The sequence below is a fragment of the Xiphophorus couchianus genome, chromosome 9, assembly GCF_001444195.1.
Source record: "Xiphophorus couchianus chromosome 9, X_couchianus-1.0, whole genome shotgun sequence".
NCBI classification, from domain to species: domain Eukaryota; kingdom Metazoa; phylum Chordata; class Actinopteri; order Cyprinodontiformes; family Poeciliidae; genus Xiphophorus; species Xiphophorus couchianus.
The window spans coordinates 15,895,408-15,920,437 of record NC_040236.1 but is presented as its reverse complement, the minus strand read 5'-3'; the positions used below and the strand labels follow the sequence as shown (position 1 = coordinate 15,920,437).

General features: G+C 38.6%; 1 protein-coding gene across 1 annotated transcript in view; it reads left to right on the top strand.

The window, feature by feature from the left end:
- Positions 1–18,226, top strand: part of colgalt2b (collagen beta(1-O)galactosyltransferase 2b) — a 29,202-nt gene extending 10,976 nt beyond the window's left edge. Inside the window, exons 3-13 of the mRNA XM_028027361.1 lie at positions 5,819–5,929; positions 6,893–7,010; positions 7,932–8,066; positions 8,149–8,353; positions 10,713–10,832; positions 11,058–11,131; positions 11,293–11,399; positions 11,797–11,929; positions 12,671–12,798; positions 12,893–13,099; positions 15,520–18,226. Coding sequence (XP_027883162.1) covers positions 5,819–5,929; positions 6,893–7,010; positions 7,932–8,066; positions 8,149–8,353; positions 10,713–10,832; positions 11,058–11,131; positions 11,293–11,399; positions 11,797–11,929; positions 12,671–12,798; positions 12,893–13,099; positions 15,520–15,793 — 1,612 coding nt within the window. The 3' untranslated portion in view covers positions 15,794–18,226. The remainder of the gene's footprint in view (positions 1–5,818; positions 5,930–6,892; positions 7,011–7,931; positions 8,067–8,148; positions 8,354–10,712; positions 10,833–11,057; positions 11,132–11,292; positions 11,400–11,796; positions 11,930–12,670; positions 12,799–12,892; positions 13,100–15,519) is intronic.
- Positions 18,227–25,030: the final 6,804 nt, after the last annotated feature.

The window sequence follows — 25,030 nt, the reverse complement described above, 5'->3', positions numbered from 1 at the left end:
GTTTTAGATAAAATACTTAAAAACATGCACTACATTCTTAGCATTCTCGTCCCTGCATAAAATTGGATAAAATAAGTTTAATATGATTTATTTTAAATTTCTGGTTCAAGAGCTGCTTGATTATGGTGCAAATCATAATCAGGATTGATTTCGGTTATTACTCAAATTACTCTTATGTGTTACATTCACTTACTGAGTGGAAAATGCAGAAAACGTCTCAAAAACACAAAATCGTACCAAGTATTTTTGATCTTAGTTTCTCGTGCAAATATCTTAGTGCACCTGAAATCAGACAAAATTAATTTACAAGTGAGCTTTCAGCATAATATTGGTTTAAGTGATGTTTTAAGTGAATATATGCCAATTGCATAAAAAGCTATTCTGTTTGTCATCATTTGGATGAATTTTAACTGCGCTCGAAGTTGACGGGGGTCCAGGAGGGGCAGCACGACAAAAATGCGCGTTAATCAAAACCGATTCAGTTATTGCAATATTTAAAATTAATATCTACTCTTACAGTTTTGCTACAGTCATGGAGCTCGTGTAAATTTCATTAAATGGTTTTGATCAGAATCCTCCTAGCTGAGGCCACCACTTCTGTCTGCATAGTTCGCAAAGGTACATAATTATTGCACCACACTGAGAATTTGAGAATCTGTAAATGTCAGCGCCTGCAAAATTGCTTGGAGTCTGCAGATGAGAAATTCCTCACTACATTTCCCACAATGCACAGAGGAACACCAATCTCCACAGACTATCACATTGTTTTCATTTTAATCACATACAACCAATCAAAAGTATTTGCTGAACAATAACAAAGCAAAGAGAGAGTGTGACATAAAACAATCTCTACTTGAAGTTAAGTGTCAGGTCTCCTAGTATGAAATGTGTTTGCTCTGCTGAATATCTGAGAGGCATCATATATTTTCTTCTGCTTTTGAACGTCAATGCTGAGCATCGCACTTCAGTGCCACTCTGCAGAACGTTGAAGCTTCTGTTGATCCTCAGAGCTGTGAGGAATTTCAGCTGAGCGCTTCTGTCTAGCCAAACGCCTCAGCTCTCCTTCTTTTCTCCTCATTCCAGTCCCTCTCAGTCGACACCCCCAATCTGTCCTCTTTGCCCTCTCAGGCCATCAGAAACCTGACAGCCACGTCAGCTCAGAGGCTGAACCACAAAGGCAGAGGTACTTAGACTCCTGAAGGGTGATTATGTGGTAAAACCATCAGCAGTCCCGTCTGAAAGGAGCATTCTTACTCCTTAATTGCTTGCAAAGGGGGAGAGGGGGAGGGGGTGGTTCATTATTGGCAATGATATTAGATAGTTCATTGAGTAAACAGCGAGCTGAAAGCAGCCAACCAGTTCCTTTGAGACCTGTGTTTACTTGAAAGGGCCAGTTTCAGGGGCCAGCCTCTGTGTTTTAAGCCCACCTTATCTGATAGGCGTTTCTATAGTAGGTAACTGAAGCAAAGTACTGAAGGAGGGTTAGCAATCAGCTAAGTGTTGCATCAGAATAAATGAAACCGCTACATTAACATCATCCATGACTGTACAAAATAACAAGAAGTCAGATTCTAGCAAATCATTTGAACAAAGATACAAATGCATTGGTGACCAAACACTTCAGATTCCAGTCAGACTGAGGATCTGAGAAGCTGCAGGAACAAGTACCATACTGCAGCCTACATAAAGACCCTGAACCTCTCACTGCTTTGTCAGAACTATTGTGGCTACACAAATAAATTAGAACATGAAGGCTAATTCATGCATACAGTGCTTTTAAAATGAATGATTTGGCTACTAACAAAATGTATCTTTTCTAATCTCTGAAGGTGATGACTATCTGCTAAGTCTGTTGCAATAATCAACTAATCACATGATAAATTTAAACGAGCTTGAGGTTATCCATTCTGATGATTAATAATTTATGAAGAGCAATTTTGTTCAGAGACTTCATAATCAATTGTATTTAAGACTTTCCTTCAGTGTTTTATAATTCCTTTTCATTTATTGTTTTAGGTTGTTATTGTGTTTTATGTGGGATATTTAAAATGTCTTCCAGTGTTGAGTGTTCTGTACCAAATTAGAGTTTATAAATCTTTGGCAGGGCGAACTCACGTCATTATGCCATTATCAATATATTACTTGAAAATGGTCTCAAAGCGACAATTATCGTCAATTTTGGAACAATTTACTATCCAGTAAAACATGTTATTATAGTTGTACATGTGTTATTTTCTCATTGTTATCTTTATATTAGTCGATAATGGTTTCAAAACGGCAGCATTATTGTTTATCGCAATAATTTCTGGGTCACTTTATCGTCCAGGAAAATTTGTTATTGCCTACATCTCTACATCAGGGACATATAAACGGACATCTCTGAGGAGACGTGAGCGGGATCGGTGGAGTGTGTAGGTGAGGGCCCTGCACTCATGTGTTGTCCAGATGGCGCTCATAAATTCAGAGGAGAGAGGAAGCCTAACCCCGAAAGCTGCAGGCGACAGAATAATGAGGCTGTTGCTTACTGTAAACTTCAAAAAGGGCAACGTGTGGACACAGCATGAGGCAGACATAGGTATGACTGAAGGAAATAAGGGATTTTAAGTAAGTAAGCCAGATTGTTGCAGATCTCGCATGTGCACAACTACATAACAGTGAATCTTTCTCTGCTTTGCATGGAGGGTTGCATACACATTTTGGGTTTCCTGTCCATGGACAGATGGACAAAATCCCAAAGTGGATTTGAAATCAGCTGCAGAGACTTTGGTAGATTTTGGTTGCCTGAGGGAAGAAGAAGTGGAAGAGGGGAGGCACTTGTCGGCTACTGCTTTAAGAAGAAGGACCTGGAGAAGAAACAGGAGTCCTTGGTAAAACATTCACATTTTGTCAAATTACAAATACAAACTCCAGCAAATGTTGCTGAGATTTTACGTGACAGACTAACATAAAGTAGTACATCAGGTTGTGAGTAGAACATGAGAAATAAAATATATGAAAAACTGTTTAACAGGCTTTTGATAATCAAAAGTTGAGAACATTTGCCGAAAGCAAAAATTGAAATTGTAAACAAAAGGACTCTGTACTGAGTACCTCCAATGTTTTTGTTGTTTACTTGAATATTTGTTTAGAAATGCTTGATGCAATTTTTCCATTAGGCTGGATGGAGCTTCACATGGTGAGGATGAGGGGTATCTCTCCTGCCAATGTTTCTCAAAATGTTTTCAATGGGATTTAGATTAAGTCAACATGCTGGAGGGTCCAAAAGAAGAGTGTTATTCTCCTAATTACAAAAGCATTCAAGACTTTTATTTTGCAAAAGTTGAAAACTTTTCCTTCCACTTAACAGTTATGCACTACTTTGTTTTGGTGTGTTAGATAAAATCCAATAAAATACTTTGATATTTATGGCTCTCAAGTGACAAAATTTGGAAATTTCAAGGGGCATGAATTGCAAGCATCATTTAGACTCACACATCCATAAATAATAGAGCAGACGGAGGTGTAAAGGCAGTAATGGAAAATCACGCAGTGTACTAACGCCGTGTTACCCAGAGCAGCTCATAGGAGGAATATATGGAAAAAGTATGAAATGTCACAGCAGAGAAGTGGAGAAATTACTAAATTAGATTTGAGTCACGGGTATGAATTAAAAACAACAAACATTGCATCAACAAAATTGTCTTGTTAAACCATTTCAGCAGACATGGTTGCCTTGGTCTTAATGTCATCTGGATGTAGGGAGAACAAGTCCTGCCAAAGAGAGCCTGTGAAAGCGATGATGTAATGATGATTCCAAAGTCTGAGTCACAACTGAGACGCAGAGGGTGTTTTAATAAACCCTGCTGCACATATATGCGTTGTACAACAGTATGCATTGTGCTTTGTTTGCCTTTAGAAAAGTTACAGTGTTTGATAATCCACACCAGGGGTTTCCAGAAGCACAGTTATTTCAGATGCCTATTTTAGAAACGTGCAAAAAAAAAAAAAAGTGCCTGCATATTTTCTCATTATTAGAAAGTCAGGTGTTTCAGAACGGACCTGCTCTGTGATTGAAAAAGAAGCCAGTAATCAAAGGTAGTTTCTTCCAGCTGCTGTGCTATTATCCCCCCAGTTTGACTCTGGATTTACATGCTTATTGAGAACTTTGAACCAGCAGTGCTGCAGCACATAAATAACAGGTCACACTGCTGAAAAAGAGCATTCCCAGGATGCAAAAATTATCATCTTCATTCTTTGCCACATATTTGCAAACACATACCCAGACACATAGAATTAGACCGCTTGACCCTGTGGTTTATGGCCTGCAGATCTTTATTTTGGCCTGTGACGTTTTTACATGTTTCACTGAATATGATTGAAATACCACATGCAACAAAAGATCAGCTTTGGGGCAACAATCTGGAAAAATAGATGTTCTGTGTGATGATATTCTTGTGTGTAAAAGGGTATTTGATCTGTTATGAACAATAAATCTCCCCTAGATTTGCATGCAAAGGGTTAGGCCAGCACAAAAAGAGTCAGTGAGGTAATATTTATTGAATACAAAGACATATCTTTGGGATCACACCTCTCAGAACATCTGACAGCAAACCACCCAAAATGATCGGAGGATTTACCCCAAACAACAGTTTTTGTTAAGAAACTACCCCGCCCAAATCATCACACAATAATCTTTCTCCTAGAATCTGGTCAGCTTTTGCCTCTCTAGCTGCAGGTGCAAGGTCTGCTTTCCTGAGCTGATGCAGAAAATAACCCACTACTTGGAGGAACTAACTTCCCACTTGGATTCACCGACATCCCTGTTCTCACACTGTTCTTTAGCAAATAGCTGTTTATGATAAAAACACTTGACTAATATTTGCTTAAAGGGTTAGATGTCAAAGTTAAAACCTGAATCTGCCTACAAATATTCATTCACAACAGATCCTATAATTCTCACACATAAACCAGGTGGCAAATCTGAGCAGAGGGGTGTTGGCGTTTTGTTGTGTCATTGTGTTTGTTTATCTGTCTGTCGAACCTAAAAATGGCTGCACAGCTAGGAATATTACAGCTGGAAGTGGAAAAGTCCAAAAACACCCAAATGTGTGGTTGTGTTCACACAGCTGAGCTCTGGATTTTTCCTAGTATCCTGTTGACAGTTTTCTTTAAATTACTTTTTAATTTTAACTTGCAGTAGAGCTCTTTTTAATGATTCCTAAAAACCTTAGACTGATAAAATACAATAGATGGGCTTGTTTATGAATTTAATTTCTGTCTTACATAAATGTATCACCTTTAGACTCACCCGCATCCTTGTGTACAGTGGGCCTAGTGTCTTCTTTGAATCAACAGTGTTAACCAAAGTGGAAATCTTTGAAAAGAAACGGAGTCACAAACCACAGTGCTGTCAAACCAGCAGAAGCTCCAATGTTTACTTCATTTCTCCTCCAACACAAGTGCATCTGTGTAAGTTGGTGCTTTGGCTTGAGCAGCTTTTGTGCAAAGTGGTAATGCATTAGTTCTGCCGCGGCAAATTTAGTGTTTTATTAAGACTGTGTTGGAGTTCTGCAATGACTGTCTTTATCAATGGTTGCAAAATAAGCAGTCACTCTGGAAGGGGGCATTAGAGCCTGCAGTGTCATTATTTCTAACCAGAGCACCAGAGAAAAGCCTTGTTTGCCCCATGGCTCCTCAGACCTAGTCTATTCTCCTGCAGTTACTTAGGGCAGTAAATGTGGTTTGCAGCACTGAGGCTGCCTGTTGGAACCTGATCCTGTTATAAGACTCTGTTATAACGTGTACTGTGTTTTAATGAGTGCATGTTTTCTGTTTACAGGGCAGCGACAGACCATAACGTAGACAACACCACTGCCATGTTGAGAGAATGGCTGAAGAGAGCGCAGCGTGTTTATCACTATGTGGAGTGGAGACCGATGGAGGAGCCCAGGTATGTTCACAAACTGAGATGCACAAAATATACCTTTAATATCAGATTTGTTTTAAAAAAAGGTCCACCCTTCTGATTCCAATTTTAAGCTGAAAATATTGATGGCAAAAAGATGTATATTTCTCCTAATTTCTTATGTTGAAGTATGAGCCTAGAGAGCCTTTTCTCAGTAAATAAAAGCCTGCAGATTGTCCTGCTTTATGTACAATAATCTGTGTCAACATACAGTACCTACTGTATTACATAAAGTAATACAGTATTTATTTTTTTTTGTCTTTTTATATCATAAATGGAAAAACTCAGTCATGAGAAAATTTCTATTTTCCCACAATGTTTAATTTAGAAGTAAATCCATTAATGTGACTTAATGTTTGAGACAGAAAGAAAATCTGTACTACTGAAGGTTTTTCAGACAATTCTTGATTATGTTCTATCCTTCTGCATGACATATTTCCACTTGATATTAAATTACACCATTAAAGTTGTATTCACATATTGCCACTGATTAAGATGAGAATCCTGTCAAGTCCAAAAACAGCTCCTCACCTTTACCTGCATTTATCTACAGTCAGAGCAAAACTGAAAAAGTAAATACAAAATAAAACAAAAACTGTCCCAAAACCGAATGAGGATCCAAATGTACCTGGCCACCACGCACAGGCTGCAGCTGCTCTTTGAAAAGCCTCTGACACATGACTTTGTGTCTCTATTGAGAATTAGTCAGTTATCTATGGTAAGACCCTTGATCTGGGAAACATTTGAATCTCACTGTCAGATTGTTCAAAGTTAAAAACTGGATGGCATCCAGTCACCAGGTAAACAATTGCTGCGCTCAAAGTCTCACTAAAATTTGTGTGAACAGTTAGTCTCTTGAAATGTTTTTCATTTCATTGCAATAATTTCCTTCCTAATGTAACACAAAAATCCAGTTGCTCTAATTGACACTTTGCATTTTTGCATCAGCTCCTACACAGATGAGTGGGGTCCGAAGCACTGGCCCCCTTCCAGATTCAACCATCTAATGAAGCTGCGGCAGGCGGCCCTGAAGGCTGCGCGGGAACGATGGGCCGACTACATACTGGTAACGCCTTCAACAGAAATATGCAGCCATGCATCAGGCATTTGACCATTACTACATAATCCCAGGCTATCAGTATTTCTTTATTGATTGTATTATCGAGAAAATGTATTTTTAACTTTTGGTTATTAGAATTAATAGTGGTCATAATCCCCATAATCCTAAAGCATCAGTGCAATATTGAATCTCACAGTGTTCCAAAAGCTTTCAGAATAATTTATCTCGATTCTATGTGATAGACCAACACAAAGTAGTACAAAAATTAATTCGGAAGTGTGCTGTTCTTCTGTTGTGAGCCCTGTTTACTCTGACTGATTTATTTGGCGGTAGTAATTTCCTTCAAAACAAAAAAAACGATCATAACTCTCAACATGGTGGTGACATTATGTTTGGGTAATACGCTTTTCATGAGCTGATGGGAAGAAGTATGGCGCTAAATACAGGGAAATCCTGTGAGAAAACTGTTTAGAGACAGAGAAAGGGTTAGATCAAAGCAAATCTATGTGAAGCTGGAATGGTCTAGTCAAAGTCTACATCTAAATCCAGTAACAAACTGAGAATCAGAGATGATCTCCATCCAATTTGATGTACTTTGAGTTTATTTGGAGAGAAACATGCTTAAATGTTCAGTCTCTGCATGCTCAAAGCCAAAAAAGGCTTCGCTAAAGCAGCAACAAGTAGCAACATTTCTAACAAAATGTTTAAAACCGTGGATCCTTCCATTTCACATATTGTTCTACTTTGTGCTGAGCCATCACATTAAATTGCTATAAAACCCTCTAAGGTTTGTGGTTGTAACTTGTCAAAATGTGAAAAGGTTTATGGGGCATGAACACTTTAACTTTGCTCAGTAGACCAAAACAGAAAGTGTAATTCTGTTTGAGCATGAAATCACTCATTCAATCAAAACCCCCCGCCCTTCAGTTTGCCGACAGCGACAACCTGTTGACCAACCCCCGAGTGCTGGACCTGCTGATGGCCGAGAACCTGACGCTGGTCGCTCCCATGATGGAGTCTCGCTCTCTCTATTCCAACTTCTGGTGCGGCGTCACCCCACAGGTGCAGCTCAGACAGAAGCCAGCACATTTATCCGTTCTCTCTGAGTTACCAGCTGAACACGGTTTCATGAATCCCCTCTCAGGGTTACTACAAGCGCACCCAAGACTACCAGCCAATCAGGGAGTGGAAGAGGCTCGGCTGTTTCCCTGTTCCCATGGTGCACAGCACCTTCCTTTTGGACCTTCGGCGCGAATCCAGCCGAGACCTGGCGTTCTACCCACCTCATCCGGACTACAGCTGGGCGTTTGATGATATCATGGTGTTTGCCTTCTCGGCACGTCAATCAGGTCGGTTTGAAACTCTCACCAAACCACGAGACTTGATGCAAGGAAGCAAATTCCTCTTGAAATGCAGCCCATCAGTGACTCTTAGCTTCTTAGTAGTTAATTGAAACCCAAATGGTTGTTTTCTTTTTTTGCTATTCCAGGGTGCACTAAAAAAAATCCAAAGGAGCTTTATTATTTTTCTGCACGTGTGTGAATGATGTTTGATTGCTGAGATGAGTCGGCAATGTGCTGCTTTACTGAGCATGTGCGGCTTTGCTGGCTGCAGAATTTGTGAGTTTGGACTTCGAGTGAACAATCACCAATGGGGAACAAACAGGACCATTAAGTTTTCCCGTATGTGCAGAAAAACCAAATAAACACATGAAAGCATTCATGTAAACATTAGCAGATGGAAACATGAACTTCTTCCAGCTCATAAATGAAAATCAGCACCCACAGGATAAAAGGAGGTCCAATTAATCTGCGTTTCAGTCACTCGTTTTTACGCCTTTGAAACTCATTATTGTCCTGCTACAAAGATTTACCATCCAGGTGGACCACCTGTTGTCTTGACCCTTCTGACTTTACTTACCCTGTGGCCACCTCGCACTTTTTCTGGCGGTTTTCCTCTCAGAGTGAAAGTAAACTCTATATGCTCTTGTTTTTATGGTCAAGAGACGATCTATTAACTTCGTTTAAATGGATTTTGTATTATTTCTTGAGATGCAGCAGGAGGGGGTGCAAAAACATAAAAGAGCAAATCGTGTTGTATTTTGCACACATTTCTAATTAAATAAATTATGAGCTGATTCTGTTGATTCTAGTCATTATTCAGTGATGAAAATAACCACAATTCACTCAGCTTAAAAAAACTAAAGTGTTTGGTAATGTTTTTTAAATCAAATCATTATGTACTACTTAGTGAATATTGCACCTTTTTAATGCAGTTTTGTAATGTCTCTTAAAGCAGTTTGCACACTGCAGGACTCCATTCATAAGTCATTATGGCACCATTCGGTGTCACTGTGACTTTTTAAACATTTATCTCTTCAGTAAAAAATAGTTGCTTAAATTATCCTTGTTTGTGTCGCTGTTTAGCACCAACTTCATAACAGACAATTTTGATTTGTTTTCACTGGACAGTCAAAAACCTGGCTTAGAAGATTACATACAAACATCTCAAAATCTTACAACAATATTTCTGTTGTACAATTTTGCAAGTACGTTTCAAAACTTGAAAAAAAATATCCTAACTCACAATGTGAATGACAGTATAAACCAGTAGACTCCAAAGTTATTGCCATTGGGGCAAAATTGTTAAATTGAAAGTTCTCTTGGGCTGCAAAAGGTCTTCTTTTTAACTTTTTTTTTTTATTACCTGCACAGAAATGTACTTAGCAAGTAATATATTAATGAAACAAAACAAGTTTCTTGGTTTTTGTAGAAAAGTAATGATTATAGATCAGACTAAAATAACCATCTTGCATGTTTGCCTATTTCTTTACATTTTACTGTTGTGAACTAGTTTTCCACTCATCCTTATCCTAACTGTTATGTTCCTGTGCCTTACTATGTTAATCGGTAACACCGTGTCAATAACCCGGTACCAACAGACCAAGCTTTAGTTGTGGATATTTTTTCCAACAGTGTTTCTAATTAAAAGAAAAATGCACTTCATAAAGAAAGGATATTTTATTTTGTGAGTGAAAATTTGCTCTTAAAGAAAAAACATTGCTCAATTCTCATCTATCACCAACGCCGGGCAGGGCAACTTGTGGTCAGGAGCCGTACAAAATCATTACAAACCCTGCAAATGGTGAAAGACCGGAACTTTAAACGGCATTGGTAGAGCACTTAAGAGCAAATAACTTCTGGTATGGATTCATTTTTTAAGGGTTTCTGTTTTTTGGGTGTTTCACACACAAAAATGGAAGCATCCTATATAAATTGCAGTTTTCTGGACAATCACGTTTGCCAATCTTTGAAAAGCCTGACCTCCAGATTCTGATTTTTTCCAATGCCGATTTTTTTTTGTATCTGAAATATGTTGCTAAATACAGCAAGAAAATCACTGAGTTGGCATCAGTGGGGTGACTATAATATAGCTTGGTGGGTGGATGTGTCAGACCTCTCTCACGGTAGAACAAAAGAGAACATCGGTAGATTTTTAGACCTACGCTGAGGTAGATAAGAACAGTTGATAAAATCAGCTTCACCTGTAAGCAATGGCCACTCAGCGATCTCCCCAAATGATAGAAATCAGGGCCGATTTATCGGTCGAGGCGGGACCAGGATGAAGTGCTTGCCTAATTTCCGTGACTGTTGGAAATGTTTGTCTTACAGCAACCCGTTTATTTGTGTGTGTTTGTGTGTGTTTCAGGGGTGCAGATGTACGTGTGCAATAGGGAACACTACGGCTTCCTGCCCGTCCCGCTCAAAGCTCAACAAAATGTGGAGGACGAAGCTGAGAGTTTCATACACACCATCTCAGAAGCTCTGAGTGAGTTTCCACACTTCAAAACTCTTCACGTTTACATTTTATTACTGATTGACCTCTTCACCTCTCAGGGTTGTTTCTCCTTCCTCTTGACCTCAACGACCTTTGGTGCTTGCACTGTGTCGGTTCATGTTGACCCTTCTCCACCCTTTTGTTGCCTGCTTATCCCCACCCAGTTCAGAAATTCAGTGATTTTCTAACATAGACTTTCTTGGTTTTTCCTCCCAGTTGAACACGACATGGAGCCGTCTCAGTACATCTACGCCCCGCCATTACCGCCAGACCCAATGGGCTTCGATGATGTAAGCATGTCTGTATTTAAATTAGATATTTAATCGCCAGTCCTTACTTTTTATTTGTCAAATCTTTATTTTTCACTGTGGAATGAGTTTGTTTTTTGGGTGGATGCAAAACCGTTTTCCTGTTTCGTTCTTTCTTTATTTTTATTTTTTGCAATGTTTAGATTTTCCTGATTAACTTGAAACGCCGTCTGGACAGAAGAACCAGGATGTTGAAAACAATGGGCGCCATGGGCCTTCGCCCCACTCTGATTGATGCAGTGGACGGGAAGTAGGTCACAAACACATTCATGAATCTGAATCAGAAAATTAAAGGACCTTCTAATACTGACTGAAATACCTGTAAAAACTGAAATCACACCTGCTGCTTTCGTCTTTCATCTTGAGCTCGCTATATTTGCTGTCATTAAATCCATCCTTCCTCTCCAACTTTGCATTCATTGCTTCCTGCTTGAGTTTTTCCCCTCTTCTCTGCAGACTTTAATCCATTCTTAGAAATCTCCTAATCCTCCTTCCTCCCTTTTTTTCCTCTAACAATCTGGGTTGCAAACTGTTTAAAAAACTGTTTGCAGTGTTTTAATGATGATCAATTAAGTCATTTTTAATAATGTTGGATTTTTTTTTTATTCTTCTTATCATCCATGTTATTTTTCTTGCCTTTTTCTCAGAGCTCTAAATACATCCCAGCTGCAGGCACTGGGAATTGAGATGTTGCCAGGCTACAAGGATCCATATTCTGGTCGTGTCCTCACCAGAGGGGAGATTGGCTGCTTCCTGAGTCACCACTCTATATGGAAACAGGTGAGGGCAGGAGGCTTTTATCTAAAGGAAAGGTTCAGAGTGAACCAGGTCTGGATTTCTTTAAACACTTTGCTTGAACCAACATTTGAGCCCTTTAGACGACACATATGATGTGCAACTGTGCTGAAATTCTTATAAATTATTATTTAATTATTAGCAGTGTTTTATAAACTCTTCACATAAGCTGTAAAGAATGGTGGTGACATGGTGATGGTTTGTGCTAAAGAAAGATAATTTCTTTCAATCTGTAAGACAAAAAGATGTCTGCAGATGCAGGTTAGCGTCAGACTGAAAGACAAAGTTTCTTTGCACCATTTGATAAGCATGCTACTGAAGTTATGATTACTTCTGCTTAAAATGCAATACACATCAACTTATAAGGGAAGAAGACGTGGAAAAATTAAATTATTACATAACATATTGTGCTGATGAATGTTAAAATCATTCCTAAAAGTGTCCAGCATGATGGTGGACTGGTGACAATTGAGCAAAAACAAATCAATTTCTTCTAACATATTCTATCTATTTACAATTTTACCCTAAGAAAGACTTGTGCAAAATGAAGTGCTAGCAGAATTTTAAGAAGGTTTTTTTTTTACAAACATGTTCTGTTTAAAACATAGTACAAAATGCCAGACAGTGCTGCGGGATGGTAATTTGGGAAAACTGACATTGCCCCTTTATAAACACCAAGTAAAAGAAGAAAACTGAGTAAAAATATTTTTGTTCTCTGATCATTAGGTGGTTGATCGTGGCCTGCAGAAGGTTCTGGTTCTGGAGGACGATGTGAGGTTTGAACCCAGGTTTAAACGAAGGCTTCAGGCCATCATGGAGGACATAGACAGAGCCCAGCTGGACTGGGACCTCATGTAAGAACTTCTCTGGCTGCACAAATTAGCACCTCTGTGTGGATTAGTCTTTCTAAAAGCTAAACATACTCTGGCTTCCTCATTCTACCTTCAGCTACGTGGGAAGAAAGCGAATGCAGGTGCAGCAGCCGGAGCATTCAGTGGAAGGTGTGAACAACCTGGTGGAAGCCGACTATTCCTACTGGACCCTGGCCTACGCTCTTTCACAACAAGGGGCCCGAAAGTTGCTGGGGGTGCAACCTTTCATCAAGATGCTCCCTGTCGACGAATTTCTTCCCATCATGTTCAACAAACACCCCAAGTCAGTGTTTACATTGGTTTTCTCTGGTCTAAGATTAAAGCATAAACAGCACCTTGCAAAAGTGTTTCGTATTTTCCGGACTTTATAGCGCACCATACATAAAAGCTGCACCTACAATTAAAAACAAAAACTGGAAACGTACATTAATGAGCCACATCGGGCTATAAGCCGCTGGTATCACCGCCTTTCTCGGTTTTCCATAAGGACGCAGCGTCCTTAATCCGTCTCCAACTCCGAACCATAGTTTCGTTCACGTCGAGTTTACGTGCAGCGGCTCTATTTCCCTCCTGTACTGCCAGATCGATGGCCCTCAACTTAAAAGCTGCATCATGTGAGTTTGAAGAACTTTCTCTGTCGTGCCTGCTGCTAGCATGCGCTTGTTCTAAATGAAAACTAGCACTTTCTTCTTTGATTTCCAATTTTGACTTCCAAAGATTCACTTCCTGCTAAGAGCAAAACGTAAAAATGCTCACAGGGTAAGAAGGTTTTGCACTCATGTGACGGTAACTGAATGTAAAGAACGATAAAAACAAATGAACATTTTCATCTAGAGTTATAACATAAAACAAACACAATGCTGAAGTTGGCAGTTCCTGAATGCTCTGTACATTTCAGACACCGAACAGACCGGTAATCTGTTAGCACCTGAAATCCATCAGGTGGTTATTGTGTAAAATAATAATAATAAAACTTTAAACTCCAGGAACATGCATCAATCACGCTGCCTCTAAAAGAAGCAAAAACAAAAACAGACCCCTTATTGCTACAAAAAGCAATAAAGTATTGCAGAACTACTAATTGAACATCATTACAGTAATTATCTAAACATAGAAAAAAAACACACACAATCGAGTCCCTGGCCTCTGTGCGACTGTGTTACATTGTGGACGATATGTAGCGTTTTAGTTTGTGGTAAACCACAGCCTCCTTCATGTTCGGCTCTTTATACATCTGTGCTTCTCCAGTTTTCCCTTTCTGTCCAGCACAGCTTTCCTGCTCTCCTCTCCTCACACACACAGGGCACAGATTGTTCTGAGGGCTCGCCGTGCCTTACGGTGCCTCAAGCAGGACAAACAATGCCAAAAATTTCTTCTCTCTTCGAATTAGGGTTTTCCATTGGTGCCCTGCGTTCCTCTTCTGCTACCGCCTTTCTCCTCAGTCATCTCCATCTCTCTCTTCTGTCTTCCTCCACACTTCCTCCACGTTGCTCTAGATCTTTAAAGTTGGGCTCTACTCCGTTCTGGTCGAAAGCACACCTTCGCCATCGCCGTGTCACCCACTTTTCCTCCCCCTCTCTTTGAGGAATGTCGAGCAGCGTGGCTCTTCCTGCCGGCTGGTGCAGAGGGACAAGATTCCCATTGATAGAGCTCTGAGCGTGGGGGCTGGTTTGAGATGAACACTGTGCATGTGTGCATGTTTCAGTGTGTGTCTCTGTGTGGCTCTTTCTCAACACACCAATATGTGTGCTTATAAATTACTAAATAAAGAGTGTTTATTTATTTTCCAAAGGTATAGAAAATATGAAACTATTAAGATCGAAAGAGTATGAGGAGAATGTGTCACAAATACGTTTCGGTTTATTCATTTGTTAATTGTTATTATTTTCATGTAGATCAATTTTCGTTCATAAATGCAAAGACTCAGAGGTGACAGGAATCAAAAGCTTTTTGGTGTAAAAGGCTTGATTGTGTGGAGGATGTGTGTGACTGTGAGTGTGTTATTAGAGCTGAGCTACTCGGAGATCTTACAAAAGGTTAGGGTTGCTGTAGTGACGTGTCACTTCTCAGTGCTCTCCTTTCGCTTCAGACAAACCTTTGTCAATGTTGTTCAATTAGAATCAATCTGTGGTCTATTTTAAATGTTTTCTACTGAGATAAGATTTGTTTTTATGTACTGTATTGGCTTGCTAAAAACATATTTAAAAACTTAAAATATGTCTTTGTTGTTTGTGCATAATCTGCAAAACAATAAATGCAGTGACTCATGGCCCCATTCCTCTGAAAAGAAAGGAACATGAAGAAGGAACCCCGTCCTGTTAGTTTGTGATGTGAAGTGAAATTCTGGGTGAACTGAATGTTTAGGCCCTGATGAGTCGAGAGTTTTTCAAAACTGAGGAAGTAATTTTTTTGGGCTTGTGGCTTATTGTCCTGAAGCAGTGATAATAACAATACTACAGATTTGTTGAAATCTGTAATATTCTAAGAATACACTGAGGTTTGTGTTTGTATTGTAAGAAATTGGCACTAAGTTTAAGAGGGAATGAATACTATTGCAAATGGGGAACCCCAATAAAAATATAAAAAAAACTGAAGTAAGGAAAATCCCTGCTCACTCTTAAAAGAGTTTTTGGGAAAATAAATATTAAACACTGAGACATTAATATCATCCTCCATTGTTTCTGTTTCTCGTGTCCTCCTCAGTGTTCAGTACATGTCCCATTTCGAGCCACGGGACCTGAAGGCCTTCTCCGTGGAGCCGCTGCTGCTCTATCCCACCTACTACACCGGCGAGCCGGGCTACATCAGCGACACCGAGACTTCCACCATCTGGGACGACGAGGCTGTCGCCACAGACTGGGACCGGCAGCACGCCCGCAAGACGGCCCAGCAGGGCCGCATCCGACCCGTAGCGCAGAACAGCGTCACTGGAGACTCGCCGCCTCCTGCTGCCCGAGCCTCGCGCGACGAGCTCTGATGAATTCGGACGAGAGACCCGGTGAGCGTCCCACATACGCGCACTTGAAAAGGAAACTGGTGCTGACATACTGTACAGGCGTTCACGCCAATTAAAAACAGGTGGATTGCAGCAGAAATCAGACGAGCCTCGTCTCTGCCGCCTGGGGACAAGGCTCGCAGATTCTGGGACGAAGGCCAGCACGACTTTTACAAAGAGCTTTATTTATTCTCCATGCGTCTCCTCTGTGCGTGTGGATCCAGTTCTGGCCTGAAAGACTTTACACATGGAAGTCGGCTAACAACATTTACATGATGTGAAAAGAAAGAAATGAAATCTTCTGTGAATTCATTTTTATGTTTCAAAAGGATTCTTCTTTTTATTTAAGCAGAACAGAAGTGCGTCTAAGAGACTGTGGCGGAATAAAAGAAACATACAGCTGACCGAAAATGTTTTTTTTTTTTCACAAAGCTGTGCATCAACATCTCTACTGTATTTATACTTAGTTTTGCTCGCTGATTCATATTTGTAATTCTTACAGAACTGAGCCTGTGTGGGAGGTCGGAGGCTGACGTTTTGTACCCCAGAGTCATTTTTCAGATGATGTCATGCAAACAGAAAAAAAATAAAATAAAAATATGCAGCGGTTTCTTGCCAAGCAGCAGGGTAGCAACAGATGCTTTTCATGGTCTAAAGTTTTTGTTGCAGGAGGAAGAGGATCTTTCATAGCAGGCTGGTCCTGCTTGTTAATATTTCAGGGCATTGTTTTGTTGCCGTAGAAACAAACAAAGTTTTAATCAATTCTGCTGATCTTAAAACATCCAAATTTGTTTTTCTCTAAAAAAGATTTTGGATTCTTCCCTTGAACACAGGCGCTTCTTTGTTGGGTTGCGCTGCAGAGTTGGAGCAATAAAACAGCCTCTTCACTTCTTCTTTATCTGCCTCCCCAGGCTAAAGGGGCCAATGTTATCTGTCTTTTTACACTCTTGCGGGTTATTGTGGTTGTACAGATATGGCGGAGTGATTGGAGACAGTAAAAAAGAAAAAAATTCACTGTCAGCCAGATTAAAACTCTTGAGACAAATCACTTTTTCTTCTCTGCTGGGCTAAAATGGTCATTAACTTTGTGTATATTATTGTTTAAAGAGTTTAGAACAAGCATAACGTTTGTCTAAATGTTCCCATGACCTCCTGGGAATCTCCTATAATGAATATAATGGGATTACACAGATGGTGGTAAAACACAATAAAAGCTTAGGCCTCCCTGTTAATTTAAGGTTTTGAGCATGGATCGTGTAAGGAACAGTCCGTCTTTGTGGTATACTGCCTCCTGGTGTTAGACCAGTTCTGTGAAATATGCCTCACAGCTTTGTGCTTCCTGCCCGCTGTGGGATTCGACTGCAGACGGTGCAAGATGGAAGGAGAGCGCAGACCCACAACTGAGGGGATTGTGGGCTACATTTGCAGTTTCCTGCGAAAGTTCTCACACACATTCTGCGTTTTGCTCATTCTGTGCCGCTACACCAAAGACTTACTGGGATTTTATACCAAGAAACAAGATTCACGACTTTCATTTTTAATTGTTCACAAATAAAAATCGGAGAAGCATTCGTGTTACTCCGATACCCGAAAAGGGATGCGGTTTAACCGCTTGCTTTCAGAAGTTACTTAATTAGTAAATTTGCAGAACTGGAAAGATCTCAATGTGCATACAACTGTTCTGCAGAAGCGTTTGAGGTTTTGTAGAGAACATTGTTGAACAAAACAGAGAGTTTTGGGAAAAAAAGTTCTGCAGAAGTTTCAATGAGCCGGTTTGCCACCAGCTATGTGTGACAGCCTGATCTAATTACACTTGAGACACAATCTGTGTCAAAAACTAACACTGCTCACCACCCTGAACATATTGGCCCCACTGTGGAGCATAGTTGTGGCAGCGTCATGCTGTGGGGATGTCTTTCTTTTAAAAGTCCAGAAAGAAATTCCGAATTTGGCAAAAGTTCACCTTCCAGCCGGATAGTGAACCTATTTACATAATAAACATGCTCAAATTGCTTTTGTCAAAGTGATTCAGGGAGGCTGAAGTTAAACTTTTCAGATTAATATTTAGGTTAAAATGTCAATTTTAGGTTTCTTTCAGTTTGTAAGCTTTGAACAAAAAATACTTTGACGTTTGCAGCTGAATTATTATAAAATGCAGAAAAGGTTCAGGGGTGTGAATACTTTTGTAATGGTCTGTATGCTTGTTGCAGACCAAGGGAGAAAAGTTAATGCCTAATTTGATTTATTGATTGCTTTCAGCTGGGCTGAGACAAGAGGTAAAAAAAAAAACCCAACATTTGGTTATGTTTAGATAAATGTTCTGTGCTAAAAATACTGAGTCAAAATATATTAACTATCCTTCTATTTGTGCTGCTGTGTTGTCATAAAGTAAAAATTTGTTGCTGTTAAGAACTACATATTTGTAGGTTTCTTCCTTACAACGCTGGATTTAAGTAAACTTTTTTGTCCTTTGCTGCCATCTGCTGGCCAAAGATGACTATTTCTCTGCAACTTCAGTTTAACATTTAATGAAACCGTACAAAGGAAACTTAACTTATAGAATTTAAAAGTGGGTTTCATTTTGTGTGTTATACATGTTACTAGATGTTATTTAGTATTGACTAACAAGACTTACAAGGTAAACATCAGTTCTACTTTATATGCAGTTATGTTTAAATTACTATATGCAATGCGATTCTTCCAATTTGATGCTTCTGTGACCTGATTTCAGATAAGCATCAATAACTCTAAGGCTGTATGGTTATAAGTAGGAAAAATGAGTTTACAGAATATATAAGAGTAATAAGTCTGTAAATATTCAGCATACCTAAGTTTTATATCTGTATCTAATGTCTTTTTGATGATCAACTTATGTTTTGTACTTCACCTGTTGAAACTCTCCCTCCTCAGCTCAAATGTTTAGTTTCACAAAAAAGTCATTTGAGCAATAGACTGGGATTTAATATCTGATAATACAAATACTAACCCTTACTTTTAACCCTAATCATACATCTCCACCAGTTCTTGTTCCAAAGCTGGTTAATGACATCTGGTGTTTTCCAGGGGAAGAAGGAACTGGCATAACATTTTTAATTAGTTAAAGTTTTTATGTTCCAGTAGGCAGCAGTAAAGTTTATATTACTTTGAGAGATCATAATCATAAAATAATTCTGCTGGAGGTTTGCAAAGGTTCAGTGTAGTTAAAGATTAAATATTATTATTGTGCATCGTAAGCCATCAGTGATGTGTCAGCTTTGGCAGCAGACGAGTGTCACAAACCTGAACTCCTGTGATGCATTCAGAAGCCAGCTTTATACTACATTTCTCCATTATCAGTGATAAACACATTGGGAGCAAAATTATGTTAGCAGACATTTTATTTTCTGTGTTCAGAATTAAATTGTGGAATAATGCAACTATGGAGTGTGCCTTTAATTATGTTTTTTAAATACTGAACTGATGTTTGAAGATCAATATGTTTTACTAGAATAAGAAGTTGTACTGGAGCAATACTGTGCTTTATGGGATTTCATTTTTTTTTTTTTATTTTGTGAATTTGTTTGGATTTTTAGTTGGGTTTTTTTTGGTTGGTTTTCTTTTTGTTTTGTTTTGCTAGTGTAAATATCTTACCATAAGTATGCATGTAAACCGTACGTTAGAGTGTATGTTAACTTGATATTTATCAAAGGCTAGTCCCAGTTTTATCACAGGTAGATGTCTTGACCTCTGGACAGGCAGGAAGCTTAAAGATTGACATTTAGTCAGTAATAATGTGATTTAAAAAAAATTTAACCAACTTCACCATTGCTCTTGAAGCTGCTGAACTTAATAATGATTTCAAATTGCACATTTAATTTCAGAGTTCAAGGAAACTGAGGTTTTCCCACTTTAGGTGTTAAGTAAATGTGTCAAAGTAGGTGAAGTTGCTATTTTTGTTCCTGGACAGACGCTTCATAAATGTTACATTCTTTGGCTGGTAGGATTTTGGTTTTCATTTGTGTTTGTGCTTTGACTATTTCCTTGTCCATTTATTTACATTGCCAATGTCCCTCATTGTGTCTGATTAGCTCATCTGGTTCCTTCCTCCTGTAATTTTCCATCCTTTGATGTGCCTTTCTCCAGCAGTGATCGGAGAGATTCAGAGTACACCCTGGACAAGTCACGAGTCCATCCCAGGGCATGCCAACAATTATTAAAACCAGGAAATGTTTTTACCCACTGAATAAATTAAGACTCATTTCTCAATGTTACTGCAAAAAGAAATTAAAATTTCTTTCAAGGGTTTTTAGACATCTTTTCGAGAATGCCCTCAAACATGACCTGGAATGACCTGACCATGCAGATATGCATAAGTTTGAAAACACTTAGGGAACAAAAGGAGAAGGAAATTATGGAAGAAACATGTTTCCCCAGCTTTCACCTTTCCCCTTGTTTTCACTTCTCTCTCAATCAGCTGTCAAGAGAAAGTGTTTGTTCTCTCTATCTGTGTCCTCTTCCTTCTGCTGATAATGAGTAACTCGTCAGTGTCAACAGGATCTTCTCAGACATTTACTGAGCGAATGAGTGTGTGCGCGTTAGCACAACAAGGCAGGGAAAGATTACAGTGCTGTAACAATTGTTAGATCTCAACAGTTTTAAGTGAATCTCGAAAATGTTGTAAATGCTGGTCGCTCAGAGAAATAAACATGTTATTCTGGTGTTGGCCACCAGAGAGCAGTAATGAGTTGACGATACTGCTTGGGAAGCACATTTCATTACGCAAAATGTTTTCTGTTTATAACCTTACACATAACACAGTTATGTATTGCCACCTTGTCTCACCTACTGTCATGTGCTTTCAGTGGTGTAAAATGATTAAATACATACTTCTCCCATTTTACAGAACTTTAACATACTGAGCTTGCAATTTGATTTCCAAAATGCTGCTTCCTAGAACCGCCTGATGAAATGTGAAGAAAAATCTTAGATTTTAATTCTCTAGACTCCTTTAATAGTTTCATCGGGTTTTTTTTTTTTTTGTATTTTCAATCAGCTTCTGTTATATTGCCATAAAGGAAATGACAACACAACAAGTAGTTGACAATAGTTAAGTGGATGAAAGGTTTCAAACATTTTTTTACAAACAAAAAATTTTAAAAAAGTGTGCTGTGTGCATGTATTTATCTTTCCTTCAGTCTTCAGATCCGTTCAACTGGATTTAAGCCTGGATTTGCCCAAAGAGATCAATATTGATCTATTCTAACCTAAATACCTTCTTCCATGTTTGACACCTGCCATGTAGTGAACTGCAAATCCAACGCAGAAATTAAATTTCATTTACATCTTTCTTTTTACCCTTATGTAAAAGCTAAATTTGTGAATTGTAAAACTAACAGATCTCAACAACTTCCTTCACTTAAACTGTGGATCCCTGCATCTTCTCTAAAGCAACCACTGGCTTCCCCGATGAATTATCTTCTGCCCTTGCTGTAAGTTTTAGTGGACAACAGCATCTCCACTAAAACTTTTTCCATCTTTAGAGCTCTGTTCAACCCACTTTCAGTGTGGTTTAAAATTCTGATCCAACTTTAAATTTTTCCACAACTTTATCCCTGAGCAGTTTGGTGTGTCGGTCTTTATGATGCTGTGTAGTCTCTAATATTCTCAAATTTATTTCTCAGACCTTAAAAAAACACAATAGAGATTAAATTACACAGTTTCTCTTTACTAACACTGAAGACCACTTTTTAGTCTGAATTAGATTCAGTATCAAAAAGTTTGAATACTTTATATTTGTAAGAAAAACAAAAAAACAAGTCCGTGAAAACAAGTCCTACTTTGTGTTTGTCTCTTACATAAAATACCAATAAAATATATTTGAATGTGTTACATATTATAACCTCAATTATTTTTAAGTTTGAGAGAGAAAATGGGAGAAAGACAGACAAAATTCATGTTTGTGTTGATCCAAGCTGTGAAGAACTTCAGTGCACAATATGTGTAAGAGAGCTTTGGCTTCCCAGCTGTGTGAACTGATGCTGGCCACACTGAAACTGTCAGCATCTCACACCTCAATGGAGGAAAGGAAGACAAATCCAGATGCACAGAGAAAGGTAAGAAGGGAGGTCTGAAATATAAGACTTAACAAGAAAGTCAAGAATGTTCTAATCTTGGTTCCTCCCATTTTGTAAATATGTTTTAGTAAATCCAATCTACCATTTGAGTCCAGATCACTAAACGGGAGAATACAAAGCCAAGACTTTGGAAAATGAAACTCTGCAATGCTGAAGAAACTGCAGAAGAAAAGTCAGTGAGAGCTTCACTGGAAGTCAGACAGCAAGTTGACAGGACAGCATGTTTACTCATCCTTCCTGCTCGTCATGTTCTCTTTCACTTCCAGCCCTCACACAGATTTATGGCAAAAAGCCTCACTCACTTCCTCCGCCTACTTCAGCTGAGCCTGATTTATCCGGTTTGATTAGAGAGGCATTTCAATGCTGTATGTTTCGTTTCAGTTTTTTGCATTCTCAATCTCAAACCATGAATCACGGCTAAATAAAAACATAGCTTAGCTTGAGTCTCATTAAATTTATGAGTAACATACTGCACATACAGAGGAATTTTGCCAGACTGAGTCACACAAATGTTGAGTCACAGCTGGACCCAGTGAGGCTACCTGGTGCCACTGCAGCGGATGTGTCAGCAGGTAATCTTAACAGCAAAAAAAAAAGATTGTTAAAGTAAAATGTGATTACAAGTACAGCGACAAGAATAGAAAAAAATGCCCTGATGATTGAAGTGCCACTGTTGTGATAAAAAAAAAACGTACAGAGAAATCTTTTCTTTCCATATCAGTAAAACCTCACTTATGTCACCAACATTTTGGGAAATATTTTAGTTTATCTTGCCACCTCACGCTCTACACAAAGGGATAGAATGAAACTTAAAAACTTCTAACAGATTGACAATAAACAGATTTATTGTCTAATAAAAACAATTTGGACATCTTTTTCATGCAAGTATTTGATTTATTACTTTTACATTTCTCTGTTAGACATACTACTTGGAAAAAAAAAGAAACACGGTGATTCAACAGATCAGAAAATTATTGAAAGGTTAATCTATTACAATAACTTAATTGACCAAGTTAACAACTTACACTGGATAATTACAAACTGATGTTTTAAAGACTTTATTTTTGTTAATTATGATGACTTTCTGCATACGGCACAGTAAAATAAAAACATTTAGAAGTTGGTTTTTTATGCAGGTTTTGATTATTTTATGTCTCCTGTCTTGTCATTTTATGTTTTTTGTTATGTTATTTTATTACTTTGGGTGTACAGCACTTTAGTCAGCTGCTATTGTTTTTGTTAACATGTCATAGAAATAAATTGAATATTAGCTTTTTCAAGACATATTTTTAAATCTGACAAACTAGACTCAGTAAGATGCATATTCTAATGTGTTGAATATGACTGTGCATTGATAAACTATGCAACTAAATTTCTAAATGTCTTAATTATCATTGTTATGACTCTGAGTTTTGAGCTTAGTCATTTGGTTTTCAGTTTGATGTTATTGTCGTCTTTCTGTACATTTTGGTCATTTCAGCATTTTAGTTTAGTTAGTTTGCCAGACCTCGGTGTTTCCTTGAATATTTCTTCTCCGTCAGTAAATTATTTTCTCTCCTAAGCAAGTAGTGAAATTACTCACCTCTTCCTCAATTCAGTAATCACAAGCCCTTTCTTCTAGATTTCTGCTTTTTTCCACTCTTCTCTGGATTCTCTTCATGTTCAATGTGATTCATGGATCCTCCCAGGTCATCTGATTTAGTCTACATTCATAAATAACCTTAAACTAACCACTCCTGCCTCCTGTCACATATTAAAACACTCTTATGCAGGAGGAACATAAACATTTCATTACTGAAGATAAATAGTAACACACATTTAACTAATACGCAATTACACATTTTTACTAGTTTGCTCAGTTTCTTTTAACAGAGGAAGTCTGTCAGCGAATGTGGAAAATATAAATATATTTTTGGCTTAACTATTAATGAAAAGACTAAGTTGAGCAGAAGTGTCTTTAGTCAAACTTGTGACAACTGCTGATCGCAAGAAATCTGAAATGAAATGAGGTGAAACCACTCTCAGTTTGTATAATTTAAAGGATTTAGGACAACAGTTTTAGTTTAACCAACCCCCTTTTTGTAACAGCATGGCAAATGAATGTAGGGAAAATCTTAAACAGAAAGAGTGTGACCATACAAGACGTCTTGAACGGAGCAAACTGGAGCTTGTGGAGGTTGTTTTGGAGGTAGCGTCTCTTTTGTGTGAGGGGAATCAACTTCGGCGCCGTAATAAGAACCAGCCAAGTGTAAAACACAGAAAAGAGGATTATCTGGGACCAGGCACAGCTCCGAGTCTCTCCCACACACAAACACTTAAACACACAGAGGACTCACCAGTTAATGTTGTACAAGGTGTGATGAAAGTTGCTTCCTACCGGTGAAAGCGTTAGTATAAAATCAAACCTTGTGTCCTGTTTTCGCAGTAAATAAACAGCCAGTAAAAAAACAGTAAAGCCAAACCAGCTATTTATTGCAAAAACGCACGTTTTCAGCTCAGATCAATGAGAATAAAAGAAAGCAAAGAAGACAACGTCGGGTTTTAGTCCCCATAAGGTCTACATATGGAGCGTGTAACTCCACGCATGAACTTTTCTCTCTCTGTTCATGATCGTTACACGTTTCTGAACTTTGTGCTGCTAATCAGACTCTAAATAATTCATAACTTTGTGAGGAAGCATCACACCTAAACACATTAGCGTTTAATGTAAAGCCCCCTTCCTTTAGTCATTTGTCAGATAAAATTAGCTAATTTTAATCAGATTTGATTGCAAGAGCATATGTGAACATATCAAAAATACTTTCATAAACCTAAACTCTGCTTGGTGGTTTAAAGTTTGATCAGCGATAGCTGAGCCAGCTCTCTTTTTAAGTAGTTACCATTGTTGTTCATTCTTAGAAACTCTCCTCTAACATCCTTCCCTTTATCCCAGCTTTCCTGCCATTCTTTGCTTTTTTTCTTCACATTCAAACTCTCCTTGGTCCCTGGTCTGTTTTTTTTATTATTATTTTAAGGCGGGGAGGCAGGGCCACCGAGCTATAACTCCTCCCCCTCTTGTGATGAATGCAGGAGGTGAAAACAGAAAGAGAGACAATAGACTTTAATC